Source organism: Triticum aestivum, chromosome 4A (genome assembly GCF_018294505.1).
Source record: "Triticum aestivum cultivar Chinese Spring chromosome 4A, IWGSC CS RefSeq v2.1, whole genome shotgun sequence".
NCBI lineage: Eukaryota > Viridiplantae > Streptophyta > Magnoliopsida > Poales > Poaceae > Triticum > Triticum aestivum.
The window spans coordinates 60,332,817-60,346,521 of NC_057803.1; the positions used below are offsets into that span (position 1 = coordinate 60,332,817).

The 13,705-nt window shown below is 41.4% G+C and overlaps 1 protein-coding gene and 1 long non-coding RNA gene across 3 annotated transcripts; one reads left to right on the plus strand and one right to left on the minus strand.

The window, feature by feature from the left end:
• Positions 1 to 772: 772 nt before the first annotated feature.
• Positions 773 to 1,868, plus strand: LOC123085130 (high molecular mass early light-inducible protein HV58, chloroplastic). Its single transcript, XM_044506726.1, has 2 exons — positions 773 to 999; positions 1,085 to 1,868. The coding sequence occupies exons 1-2, from the start codon at positions 883 to 885 to the stop codon at positions 1,544 to 1,546; spliced, it is 579 nt and encodes a 192-aa protein (XP_044362661.1). The 5' UTR covers positions 773 to 882; the 3' UTR covers positions 1,547 to 1,868.
• Positions 1,869 to 8,818: 6,950 nt separating this feature from the next.
• On the minus strand, positions 8,819 to 13,421 carry LOC123085131 (uncharacterized). Of its 2 annotated transcripts, none has more exons than XR_006439587.1 (2): positions 9,718 to 13,421; positions 8,819 to 9,620 (listed from the first exon to the last, which is right to left on the minus strand). It is a non-coding gene; the product is annotated as an uncharacterized lncRNA (long non-coding RNA). The 2 variants fall into 2 exon arrangements; XR_006439586.1 differs by having other exon boundaries at positions 8,819 to 9,638.
• Between the last annotated feature and the right edge of the window lie 284 nt (positions 13,422 to 13,705).

The window sequence follows — 13,705 nt, forward strand, 5'->3', positions numbered from 1 at the left end:
AAGATGTATGATACCCTTGTGTGTATTTGAAAAAAAATTGTCTTTTAAACACGGGACAGCCGACACTAAAACATGGAATAAGGGCTCCTTAATTTGATTCAAAAGAATTCTATAGGATTTCTGGAGGACTAAAATCCTTAGGAATCTTTTCTATGTTGGCCCTTTGATTTATAGGATTGAATCCCATAGGAAATTTTCTATGAAATCTTTTATACTACATTTTATGTGAAATCTGACATCCACTTCAACCCCTTTTTACAATTCCTTTGTTTTTCATATGGCATCAAATACTTCATGCTAATCCTGTAGAATTCAATTTGACATGCCACCCCAATCCTATACTTTTTCTATTCCTACATTTTCAAACTCCTGTGAATCAAAGAGGCCCTAATCCCCTTCTCGTCATGCGTCTGGACTTCGATCACCGGCTCTACGCAGGCCTGCGTGTCTCTATAATTGCTTCTCGTTATCTCGCGCTAAAAACAAAGCCAAGACCTAAAGGCAAACTCACTTTCCTCGTCCTTGTGCCGTCGTGCTGTCCCTGGCACTTTCCGGAGTCTTCCACGACCCGTGGAGTGCTGGAGTTCACTTGTGCCACCTTTCTTCTGGCACGTTTTGGCGAGCTCCGGAGGCCCTCTGCATGGTGCCCGGGACGTCCACGTCGTGCCCCGGCTCTCGCTGCACGCGCAACTTCTACACGTTCGCGGCTGAGGAGTGCCCGCCGACGTGGCCACCGCCGCAGCCACCTCCTCACGGCCGGGCTAGCTCGTCCTCCCCGCGTCCTACATAAACGCACACTCGTCATCGGCAACAGCACACAGAATCAACAGCCCACAACGAACCAAGTGTGATCTAGCCACTCCCTGCTTCCTGCTGTGAGTAATGGCGACCATGGTGGCCTTGAGCTCCTTCGCCGGTGCCGCCGTCGTCGGCCGCTCCGCCTCCTGGTCTCCGGCGGTGCCGCGCCGGCGCGCTCTCCTCGTCAGGGCCCAGACCGAGGTAAGCCTCTTTCGTTTACTCCGTACTGTACGTACAACTCAAGTTTAAGTGTGCTCTGCTGACTCACGATGCCCTGTCCCTGCAGCCGGATGTCGAGCCGACCAAGGAGACGATGACGAGCGCATCGACATCCTCCCCCAGCCCCACCCCAAGCCCGAGCCCGACCCCGGTGGCGCCCAAGCCCAAGGCCAAGGCTAACCCCTCGGTCTGGGACGCGCTCGCGTTCAGCGGCCCGGCGCCGGAGCGCATCAACGGCCGGCTCGCCATGGTGGGCTTCGTGGCGGCACTCTCCGTCGAGGCGGCGCGCGGCGGCGGGCTACTCGACCAGGTCGGCAGCGGCGCCGGGCTGGGATGGTTCCTGACAACCGCGGCTGTGTTCTCCGTGGCATCTCTGGTGCCGCTGCTTCAGGGACAGAGCGTGGAGAGCAAGTCCAGCGGCGTATGGACCGCCGACGCCGAGCTATGGAACGGCCGCTTCGCCATGCTCGGCCTCGTCGCACTCGCCGTCACCGAGTTCATCACCGGCACGCCCTTCGTCAACGTCTGAAACTAGTGTAGCACTCCCGTATGTGCGTGTACATATTGTTGAGCAACTAGTGGTACGGACTCTGGTAGAGTATTCTGTAACGGATTCTGTAAGCCTTATACTCCCTCCGTTCCAAATTACTTGTCGCAAAAATTGATGTAAGCCTTATACTTCCTCCGTTCCAAATTACTTGTCGCAGAAATTGATGTATCTAAAATTAAAATACATCTAGATACATCCATACTTGTGACAAGTTATTCGGAACGGAAGAAATAGGTTATGTTTCTTGATGATGTTGTCTGGGAGCTTAGAATTACTGCATGAATGAATTAAGTTCATACCACTGTATACGTTTCTTAGTATGTGTTGGATATTTTTATGGCTTCAACATTTACTCAACATGGTTATTATTTATTTAACTCAATCTGGAATTATTCATATTATTAATATTTGTGACGGGGAATAATTGATGCGGAATTTAATTTGAGGAAGTAATACTCGAGATGTTGAGGATGTGATGGAATACAATAGAGGAATTAATAGGGATCGACTCTACTGAAATTTATCTCACGTATACAATCGAATCATGGCACTGACTCACGCATGTGTGCTAGGGACTAGTATATTTAGACTTGAAAAACTGGCATGTTTGATCGTGATTGGTAACATTGCCCAGAAGTCACATGGATCTTTCTGAAAATAGGTGGAATAATGAAAAGCCTGGAGATGGAGTCTATAAATAGGTCTCTACCCTCTAGCCTCAAACGCATTATGAGCGGCACCATGAAAAAGGCAGAAGAATTAAAGGGTAGACCGTGTAGTCCACAATTTCCAACATTGGTATCTTGAGCAGGTTCGATCACGGTCGCCCGTAACCCTAATCGCCGCCATCCGATCCGTTCCGCTGCCAACTCTGCCTCTCCCGCCGGTGCCTTGAAATACTCTGACGTCCCTCGTGAGATTGAACTGCTCCATCGCCCTGCAATTCTGCGCTATCCGCCATCCGCCTGGTACTCTAATTCAACGCCATGTCGATTTGCCTGACGGATGTACGTAAGATCGATGCGTACTATGCTATCTCCTGCGTGCATCAAGCACGGAATTATTGGAGCCTTTTCACGTGGCTATACTTGATCTGGAGGACAAAATAGATTAATTCATGGCTTTTAACACGATCGACGGAACGGAAGAAGACACTCGTTGGCTCGGAGGATTCTGCCACGCACGCGATCGTGGAGTGGACAAACAGCAGGTTCACGTGATGAAATCCAAGTCCTGTCTTGCTTCTTTAATGTGTGTGCAGACCAAGCAAATCACTTCGGCTGCTGTTACTTGTACTATTTGCATGTTGTGCATGAGAAGTTGGGAATTAAACAAGATCGATTTGTTCTGCACTTCCTCGAGATACCTTGCTACAGATCGGTCCATCTAAGCTCCGGCGTGCCGTCGAGGCATCGACAGTCGGATCGGCATTTCCTCGCTGCATCTCGTCGCTCGTCGAACTCATGCGGGACCCACGCCTTCTGCTAAGCGAGCTAGCTGCTCGGGGAAGATTGAAGCTCCAGGGCTTGCCCACGCCTGTTGCTGCTTGCTGCTGTTCATAACCAAGACGCCGGTGAGACAAGATGCAGGTGGGCCAGTCAAAATTGATTAGGAAGGACACCAGCAGCAAAGATGGTGCAGGAAGGAAGCTTTGTTGCTGTTGTTTATATACAAAACTACTCGTTCTACTGGTCCATCTTGCACAAGGAGCAAGGAATTTATTCTTATATACGCATCTACATGCTGAAGTCCACGTCTACTTTATTTCTCTATAAGGCTCAGATTATAACGAGGAAGGCTGGTATTTCTTGATTGTCTTAATACTTGTGCACACCCTGATTTGGGAGAGAAAGCACAAGGAATTAATCGGCTTTGGAAGATGGAATATTATGATGTATTTTCCGTGGAAATTATCCATCACATCATTGATTGAAACAATCTGGACAAGGCCAAATTCAGAAAGCCGCTATTGAGGAAAAGGAAATATATTATAGGTGTTAAATGGCTTGCATACTTATGTTAGGTTCATACCATAGTGAACAAATTGCATGGAAAATAGGTGCAATCTGGAATATTGTCTTCATTTTTCGGTTGATGTCTCTTGGAAAATACATATTACTGGCTTATATTGGTTATTTCTAACTCTGCCAAATTGATCAAAATAATTGATTTTCCAATCTAACTTCATTTGATACTGTGCAATATGGGACATCATTTGCTCTATGGAGGAAGATCGAAACTCCCCGTGGGAAGGATTTGACCAAAAATTACTGGTTGCACCTCGAAGAGGAAGATATAATATTTTATCAATTCAATTGGCAAAGAGGAAGTTGTATTGTGCATTCTTGTTATATATCATATACTTCCATGCAAGAAATTCCAAGGAAATGCTAAATTTAATAAAATTGGAATTGTAAATTATGCCCACAAACTCCGTTGTGGAGGAAAATTATTGTTGATGGATACACTATTATACTAACCTTGCATGGGAAGGAATTCAAAAAGTGTCTATTATGACAATCACTTATTTATGGAGGAAGATGGGAACCACTCCATGAGAAATTAAGGAAATTTGCTCTCACTTAACGGTATGCACATTGTGAATATTTGCATTAAATATTTATATGTCAATATTTTTTCAAATAGTTGGAATGTGGATTTAAGCTTCTATGTATTATATTGCTGGAATACAATAGCGATTTTATTAACATCCTAACAGTACCAAAGGAAATTATATATTTTGTGTGTTTTTGCCATTGCTGCTAAATCTTATACACTTTGGAATTGGAAATTTTGCCATGAAACTCCTTGATGGAGGAAAGGTATTATTGTTATACGACACACTATGCAACTTCAGTGTGTAGGGATTTAATTTTTGGTTCTATCTTGGAACCCATTGTTTACGAAATACTATTTGGAAAAGGAAGAGTGGAAATATTGCTCAATGATAAAATTAGTGCATTACGGAATTTCACACGATGGTCTATTCTTTCTTGATGGTCCATTGGAAGTTAGAAACCTAAATTGTTGTTTGGGGAAGATGACTCCATAGAGAGGAATGCTGATAATGGGAATTCATGCTTGGGATTTATTATGTTTGTCATGGACGACTTGGTCACATATCATGGAACCGAATCAAGTGGCTTACTGATTCAGGAATTCAAAACTTTAGTGGGAGGAATTTGGTTTTCTGAAGCACATATATAATGGGTATTTGACTTGCACGCCTTTTCTTAAGGTGGAAGGAGGCAAAAAGCTTCACATCATTTTATATACACATACTTATGGTATTTTTTTTCGACACTCCCACTAGAGGTTAGATTGTTTATCATATCACTCATTGATGATCACACTTTATATGGTTATATGTTTACCTTTCATTAAACAAGTCGGAAAGTTTTATTGTGTTGTTCACATAATGTACTGATGTGGAGAATCAGTTGATTAAAGGATTTCAAAGTTCTTACAACTGATTCATAGGGGAAGTACACTTCAGGAATATATCAATTGAATAAGTGCATGGAACTTTATTCACCATTGTAATATATTGTCTACTTCATATGATATGAGGAATTGAATATCTTTAATACTCCTGTATACTTCACAATTGAGTGGAGGAAGTAAATATCTTTGATACTTCTTTTTTCTTTGGAAGAAGCATTGCATATTGCATTTATACCATTTTTCATCTACAGTCACTCCTTATGGTTTGTGGACTGGACTGGAAGGAACTATTTTATTTTGAAAAGAAGTTCTCAATTACTACACAACACACACCAGGTTTTGCTAATTGTTATTCTAGTGGGTCAAGGGTATGGATTTTGATCTGGAAAAGGAAAAGTGGTGGAAAGTGGGAGCCGGTATTTTTATGGATAATGGTGGAATTATTGGCAATTATACTAGAATATAATCTTTACCCCAATGGAAAATACAAGTGAAACTCCTAATACTAATATGCTTAGGATAAGTGGGAGGAAATAACTTGGAAAATCATTTCTAGATAATTATCGTGTGTTGCTGGGGGAAGTCACTCTAAATTTTTCTGAGGAATAATTAAAGTCTCTTAAGAAGGCTTAAATTTTCTATCAATGCACGGTATGGGTGGAAGTAACGCGGGAAGAAACTCAACGAGGAAAGATAGAAGTTTGGGAACTTATTGTTTTTACCAAACAACCGCAGCCCATATGTTTGGAATCAGGAGGAAAATAATCATATATGTTGTAGCCGGAAATCTTTGGACAAAGAGGAAATATGAAGTTTGCAACATAATATATCAATTTGTGGCCTTGAAACAAGCTTCACATCAATGGAATAGCAGGTCATATGGTCTTATAAATGGAGTGAGGTGACCATGTACAAAGGTATGTGAAAATTGCATTATTATATATGTTACTTTGTTATTACTATTTGCAATGATAAAGTCACGTTGATGGAAGTGAAAGCTTGGCCATATTATAACTTTCATATGAAAGGAATGTTTGAAGCTTCCTATGTTTTGGGAGTGGAACTACATAGGGAATATTTGAAATATTTTCTATGGAAAATAGCAAACTTGTTAAAATACCTTGATAAGAGAAATCATACTCAGTGAGGAATTATGTTTGAACTCATGAGGAGAAAGGGGATACTAAATGGTATTGGAATTTGAATATATTTTCATTATACTATCAACCTTAGCTACCGGAATTTATTGTCGCGCATTCAGGCGGTGGAAGGAATTATGTGTAGCTAAGGGAATTTCACACATCATATATGATCGTGGAATGTGCATCACAACCTGTCACTTATTTTGAAGTTTACGGTTAAAGTTAAACACATTGAGGAAGTTACCATTGTATACACGAGGTGTGGAATGATTAAACTCAGGTATGTATAATTCATTTATTTGTATAATAATACTAATATAGTGCAGGTTCACTGACTATAGTCAGGAAATTCTTTTCAAAACATGTTTACACATGGAACTTCATTTATTGATTAATATGTTTCAGCCAAGTGGGAGATGTTGGATATTTTTGTGGCTTCAACATTTACTCAACATGGTTATTATTTATTTAACTCAATCTGGAATTATTCATATTATTAATGTTTGTGACGGGGAATAATTGATGGGGAATTTAACTCGAGGAAGTAATACTCGAGGTGCCGAGGATGTGATGGAATACAATAGAGGAATTAATAGGGATCGACTTTACTGGAATTTATATGTACGTATGTATTTTTTCCGGGACATCACATGGTGGAAAAGCTGGGTTTGTTTTGCAGGACCGGCTCTGCAGGCTGTTGACCCACATGATTAAGATTGGAAATTGATCTCACATATACAATCTAATCATGACACATGACTCACACATGTGTGCTAGAGACTAGTATATTTAGACTCGAAAAACTGGCATGTTTGATCGTGGTTGGTAACATTGCCCAGGAGTCACACGGATCTTTCCGGAAACAGGTGGAATAATGAAAAGCCTGGAGTCTATAAATAGGTCCCTACCCTCTAACCTCAAACGCATTGTGAGCGGCACCACGGAAAAGGCAGAGGAATTAGAGGGTAGACCGTGTAGTCCACAATTTCCAACAGTATGGTCGCAGAGATGTAGACTAAGAATATGAACATCTTAATATTATTTTTCCACTAATATGCATATTCCGAAGCTTCAAAGCAAACTAAAAGGGTAAAAAAATTGGTTAAAACCACAATTTGAAATTCGGATTTGCTAATTCACATTTAGATGTTTTTAACTATGTCATATCCAAGTTGTCCACCACGTGATTAGGGGCTTTAAGATTTGTGCAAACTGTATTTCTAATTTTTACGTGAACCATTGTTTTTGGTTGTCTCCAAGGCTAGTGTCGCGCCAGTGTCCTTGGGACTGTTTCTCAGATCGGCCTTGTCCCTTTTCCTGTACGGGTCTGGGTATGTGTTTTTTTTCATTATACTAGTACAAATGCATGTGCATTGCATCGGGCGAAAAATTAAAACCTGCTTCACTTGCCATTATGCAACACTTCTTTAATCCAATTTTTGCAAAACGTCAAAAATAAGACTACATTGAGTATTTCTTTTTTGACCATGAAATTTGGACGTACCCTAACAATGTTCGTCATGATCTATTTCAGTTCTCATGCATTGCAACGAGAGTAAAATATTACCACCTGCCCCTAACCCAATATATAAGCCGAGTATAATCGCACATATATGTTGTTGAAACAAACCATTGATCACGGATGCACTTGCTAGCTTGCTTGATCGGAAAAAGCACTGCCTTGTGCCATGGACGTCGGCATTTGATGTTGTGGACCAGATTGACCAGTGATCTCGCACATGATTCCTTCTCTGCAATATCTGTATGGCCCATGCACACATAGATGGACTTCTTGGGATCGACGTGAGTAGCGGAAAAATAAATAAACATATGCTTACTAACCTATAAAACTAATTAACACTCGAACAAATATGTTTGTGCATACAACTCAAACAACTTTGCAAATAGCAAAATAATAGTATAAAATTGTTCAAAAGTACCAAGGTCCATTCTTGGAAACAATCCATTATCAGATAGAAGAGAGTCCAATCCTCTCCTATTACAACATCACATATGATATAAAATCAGAACTTTCAAGTTGTAGGTTTAATAAAAATTTAATTCATAATTTTGCGTGTCTAGAACTAACTCATTGTCTTGATTATAGATTCAATTTTCAGTAAATTAATCAATGGCAGTGAGCTACATATGCACATGTTTTTATTCCCCTCATCCAATATCATTAATGAAATGATGTACTAACAAAAAATACATCATAAAACTCCCATACACAAAAAACAGCATAAGCCAATGTGCTTTGATTGGATATTTTTTTGTTTATGCAGAAATGTACTGACCAGGCCGAATTACTAAATTATCTCATGAAGTTTCAGGTCGTCTTCACTTTTTTTGTGTGGAACGTCTCCACCACGAGCAAGTTCCAAGTGAACATTACACTCTTGCACATATGTACCGTTGGAACTCTAAATTTCAATACGTACATTTGTTCAAACCTTCAAGCTGCTCTTTGTTAGCGGTTGCGTGTTCCAGAGGCACAGCAAGCCCCATCAAGCTGCGATTCCGCGAGGAAGCATCAGGGGCAGCAGTTTTTTTCTATGGTGTCTTGCATGCAATGCTTCTTCACAAAGTAACAAAAAACACCATCTATTTAGTAACGAAGATCAATAACACACCTCAAGATCAATAATACCTGGTCACTAAAACATCAGAAAGTCTCTCGTGTTGAAAACTTGAAATGCATTAGTACATTGATCTTTTACTTTCATAAGCAAACTTCCATTGATCTTTTGAATTCTGATTCACCTATGTCAAGCTTCTATCCTGCGGCACCTTTTCTCGCAAGGCTGAATACTGAAAGGTAGACATGGAAACAAATCAAGTATCCTTATAGTTTTCTAACCCATTGGCTTTAACATTCACGTTTCTACTACCGATTCTTCTAAAATGCTGTTGCCCACAATCCGTCCCATGTCACCAAAGTGGGGGGAAAATTCACCAAACTGTGGATTGTTGTGTGCTTTGGCCATTGCAAAGAGAGGCGGGCATCGTAGTAGGTAGCTTAGCCAGCAATGGTAGTTGTCGTTGCTTCTTGTCTTGCTCCTCCTAGTCGATGCTATTACTGTTTCTGCCTGAAACACCTGCGCATGCAGCAAAAAAAATTCAGAGATATAAAATGACAGTAGAGGGATTGTACGCCGTGCCACCCTTAGGCCGCCTCCTGTGCCATTTTCAAACCTCCGCATGGCTTAACTGCTCCGGCAACGCCCTCCTAGAGGGAGGAAAAACAGAGAGAGGACATTTGAACTCCTTTTCTGCTCTGTTTCCGGTCTTAGCGGACGTACGCGGGCAGGGCCAACACAGGGTCGCAGCTATAGGAGGCGCGCTTCAGTTCGACGGCGGTTCACTCAACGTTGTTGTAGATAACAAGATCTTCTCCCCCTCCGATGATGCGCCTGACCCACTGCTCCAGGGAGGTCGCATCCCGCTGTGGAGGACGACCAAAGTCTCTGAACAATATTGCTGGTCTATTAAAATAATTTGGCAAACTGGAATATTTATAGTTCCCTAGGTTGGTAGTACATGAATTTACAGCAGGATACATACCAGTCATCTCAACAAAAAGATCGTGATCACATATAAATTGCAGGAACGACAATTTGCAATCATGGAAGTCCGACTGGCAAACCCCTGCAGACTTGTCCATATACAATGACACCTGATGAACAGATGCTTAATTATGCACATCAGTACTTGGAGTTCATAAATCAACAGTAAAAAGAAACAGTTCAATCTTCAGGCAAAGCAAACCAAATCAACAGTCAAAAGAGTAAATAAGTTCAAATGAACACATATATGAGATTAGATGATCGTAGCTGAAAAGAAACAGTTCAATCTTCTGGCAAAGCAAGACTTATTTTGCAGAGAAAATTCAGGAATTCAAAAGAATAGATAACAAAGAACCAAGGGGAGGGACAAATTTAATGTGGCAGGCTTCATTACCATCTCAAAAACTTGGCGTGGCTCAATGATTGATAAAGGGTCCTAACAGAAGAAAGCAAGAGTGTTGTTCAATAGCTTCGCCAAGTTTAAACCCATTTTACACGGACCAGCGATGCCACCTAATATATGCCCATGTGTTGCAACGGGAGAAAAAAAAATCATGCCCCTAACAACACAAACATGGCTCAAGACTCCCAATAGTGTACTTAACAATAGTTTGTCAAAAGTTAATAATACTCCTGTTTCTAAGATAAGATAGTGGTCTCCCAATAGTTGGTCAAAAGTTATTGTTAGCCTTCGAATCAAACAATACACATATGAGTAAATAAAGTCATTGCTTGATAAGTTAAAAGTTCCAAGCATTTTATTTTTAGAACACAGGGAGACTGAAGCATTACAGTTTAGTGATTTACCATACTATGTAGCTGGTTGTAAAAGGTTCTGTCGAAGTCAACCATACAAATATCGATCCAATATAAAAAAAAACTTAATTTGTGCGCTGCCGTTTCAAAAAAAAATTATGCCCTGAAGTGGGATATGGCAAAAATTCATACTTGTACAAGGTGCAAGCGAACCATAATTTTGATGAATGTTTAGCAAGCTGCAAACACACAAGAAGCAGTCTGGCATATTATGAAGCCACCGGGGAGACATCAGCTGCTAGGCCACAATGGGCATCTCCTAATCCTGCTCCTCCGCTCACTCCTCGATAGATACAACCTGGGAGAATCCTTACAGGTAGGTGAATGTCAATCACCCGGTCTGTTATGATTTGGTCGTGCAATATTGTCTAGATACCGCAAGAATCAAATAAAATGCGCTGATATAAAGTAGATAGCATTACTCTAGTTAGCATAGCTCAGTATTTGCATCTTTCAATCAGTGAAGGATCCTTGACTCTAGAGATCGGGGTAAGCATAAATATGGGATGCTTCAATATGGCAGCTCCTTCCCTCCCTCCCTGTCTAAGTGCAAGCGGATGCTGGGCATCCAGCAGAAACCTATGATGGACTTGATGACTGAATCCAAGCTGTTCAAGGAGGACGTCTCCAAGAGGACAAAAGCTAAAAGTGGATTGAGCCTCAAAAAATAAAGATAATGAATGCATGACAGACATAACTTAGGGTTGCGATGGATACATACTGAATAGTGGCAGTTTTAGAAGAATCTGACGCATCATTCATCCCGTGAAACATATCAAAATTGACAACGATGTGAAACCCATACCTACAGATGAGAGCACACAGGATCAAGTATGATTAGCCACAAGGCTCTTGTGTAAGTAGTAGAATGGTGTTGCAAATTCTGAACTTATATCAGTATAAAGAAACTTGGATATTGCCCTACTTATATCAATATATTAATTCGAACCAGTGTTACAAACTATATTTTCGTGGAAAATGAACTTAGAGGGTTTGCCAAATCTACCAACAAACAGGAGCAGTGATAGCTGATGCACTTCCGATCTTTTATACTATCAAAGACAACAAAAACAATGGTAACATATATCATTAGTAGCCAAATCTCAGTAGTAAAGTAATATATTATGCTTAGCCAGAGCCAAGAATTGAAGTGCTTCAGAGTAATATACCACCTCAAGAACCAAGAATCAAAAGTCATTTCCAATCAAAAAAACTCTCCTAAACACTACAGATAAGCATCTGATGATCAAATAGATGTATCATTTATAACTACCAAGATATATATTTGCAACAATAAGAAAAATGTTTTTTTTGACCCGGGCTAATCCCCTTTCCATTAAAAATATAACGGAAATACAGCCAGTTCCAAGTTCAAACAAGGGAAAGGGAAACAGCGGGATCAAGCACTTCAGGGAAACCCGCTGTGAGCGCTCGCAATCGAAACGCCCACTACGAGGCGAAAACCCTGAAGCACCATCAACACGCATCGAACCAAACTAAAGTTCAGATCACAATACAACCCCGCATCAAGGCATCACAGTTATGCAGAACAAAAGAAACAAACTCCACACAAAAGCTCTCCAGAGTCTTTAGTGTCTCAAATCGATCACTTCAAAAGGCTTCAGCAATGTCTCAGGCCTCCCAATAAGAAAAATGTAAAAAATTATTATTGTGTATATAATACTGCCGTTAGAAAAAAAGATTGTAGGTGAGTCAGTTATTTGAGTATTGGCCCATTACTTGATGCTTTTGTCAAGAGCTTTCCGATAATAAACATCATCATAAGCAAAAAAAATCGGGTTATGAAGGTGAATAGCGTGTGTATATCTGATCCAGAAATGCTCTATGTACTACTCCTGGACCAAATATATTTCTAAGATTAGTCAGTACAACATAAAGTAGTTAGTACAGCATAGAGTAGTCACTTATCTGAACCCCTTTCCTCACGATCTGAAATAAAATAAAAGAGCAATACCTTCAGGGCGATTGATTGCTAGCTTTCTAGTTAACTCATGTGCAATTTGTGATAGAGGCAGTACAAGCATGTATCCTTATCCTGCTATATAACTGTCGTACGGTTAAAAGCAAACGAATTTGTCCCAAATAATCCAAGTAATTGGACTGCAAGATGAAGGTGCATACAACATCCAATTCTGCTAGTGGTCTTCCGCACTGATTTTTTTTGTTCTTGAACCTAGCGGGAACTGAAGAAGTGATGGAGGCTGGGACCCCAGGACACGCACTTCAGCAATGGATTTTGTAGAGCCGAGAAGTGATGCCACATCTCGCACTTATCGGCTCAAAACGAAATCTAGAAGAAGCATACGAAAAAATAATGTAGTACCTGTGTACGTGGGATCGATCCATGGCTCCCATGCCCCGCAGCCAGAAAAATCAAGAAGACAAACTTTTTTTTGAGACAAGAAGACAAAATTGAGCATACATATTAGGACATAGTCAACATACTCTATGGGGGCAATTTGTGGCTGGGGTCAAGCCCTTCGTGGCCCGAGCTGGCGGTTGAATCCATCTACGCTGCTGCTGCCAATCTAGCGCGGGGCTAGGAGGGAGGGAGCAGTGCTGCTGCCGGTCCAGCCCAGGGTGTGGACGGAGCGCTGCTGCTGGGCTCCCAAACTGATCCGGTGGTTGCCCATCGACCGGATCCAGCCCCGCCGCTGCCGCTCTCCGGCAGGTCGCCGCATCGGCCGAATCCATCCCTCCTTCGCTAGAACCTGCCTCTCGCCCCCGATCCAGTCCACCTCGGACCGCTGCACCAGATCCGCTGTTTCCCTGCATCGCCCTGGAGCCGTCGCGCCCTCTACGTCGAGCCCTGCCGCATTGACCTGGACGAGGACGCGATGACGCGAAACGTTATCATACGCATCGTTTATATTTCCAAGGACGTGCGAACCCCAAATTAGTACCACCACGTTTATATTACGGTCTTGTCTATACAAATCGTAAAAGCGTATTATGCCATGAGAAGAAAACGTATTGTGACAATAAATCCACGGAGTCAATCCGTGCTTTATTATTAGAGAAAGATATGCCGCTGCTCCGCTATTTTCATTTTTTTTGTCTACGCCCAGGCCTTTTTGTAAGGGTAGAACTGAAAGAGCTGGGCTGCGTTATTTTTCGTTTCCCTTTCTTTTTAATCAATTAAATTAATA

Bases quoted from the DNA above. Each gene is read 5' to 3' on its own strand.
- LOC123085130 (XM_044506726.1), top strand. From the start codon at position 883: ATGGCGACCATGGTGGCCTTGAGCTCCTTCGCCGGTGCCGCCGTCGTC. The intron at 1,000-1,084 runs GTAAGCCTCTTT...CTGTCCCTGCAG, and splicing joins TCGTCAGGGCCCAGACCGAG to CCGGATGTCGAGCCGACCAA.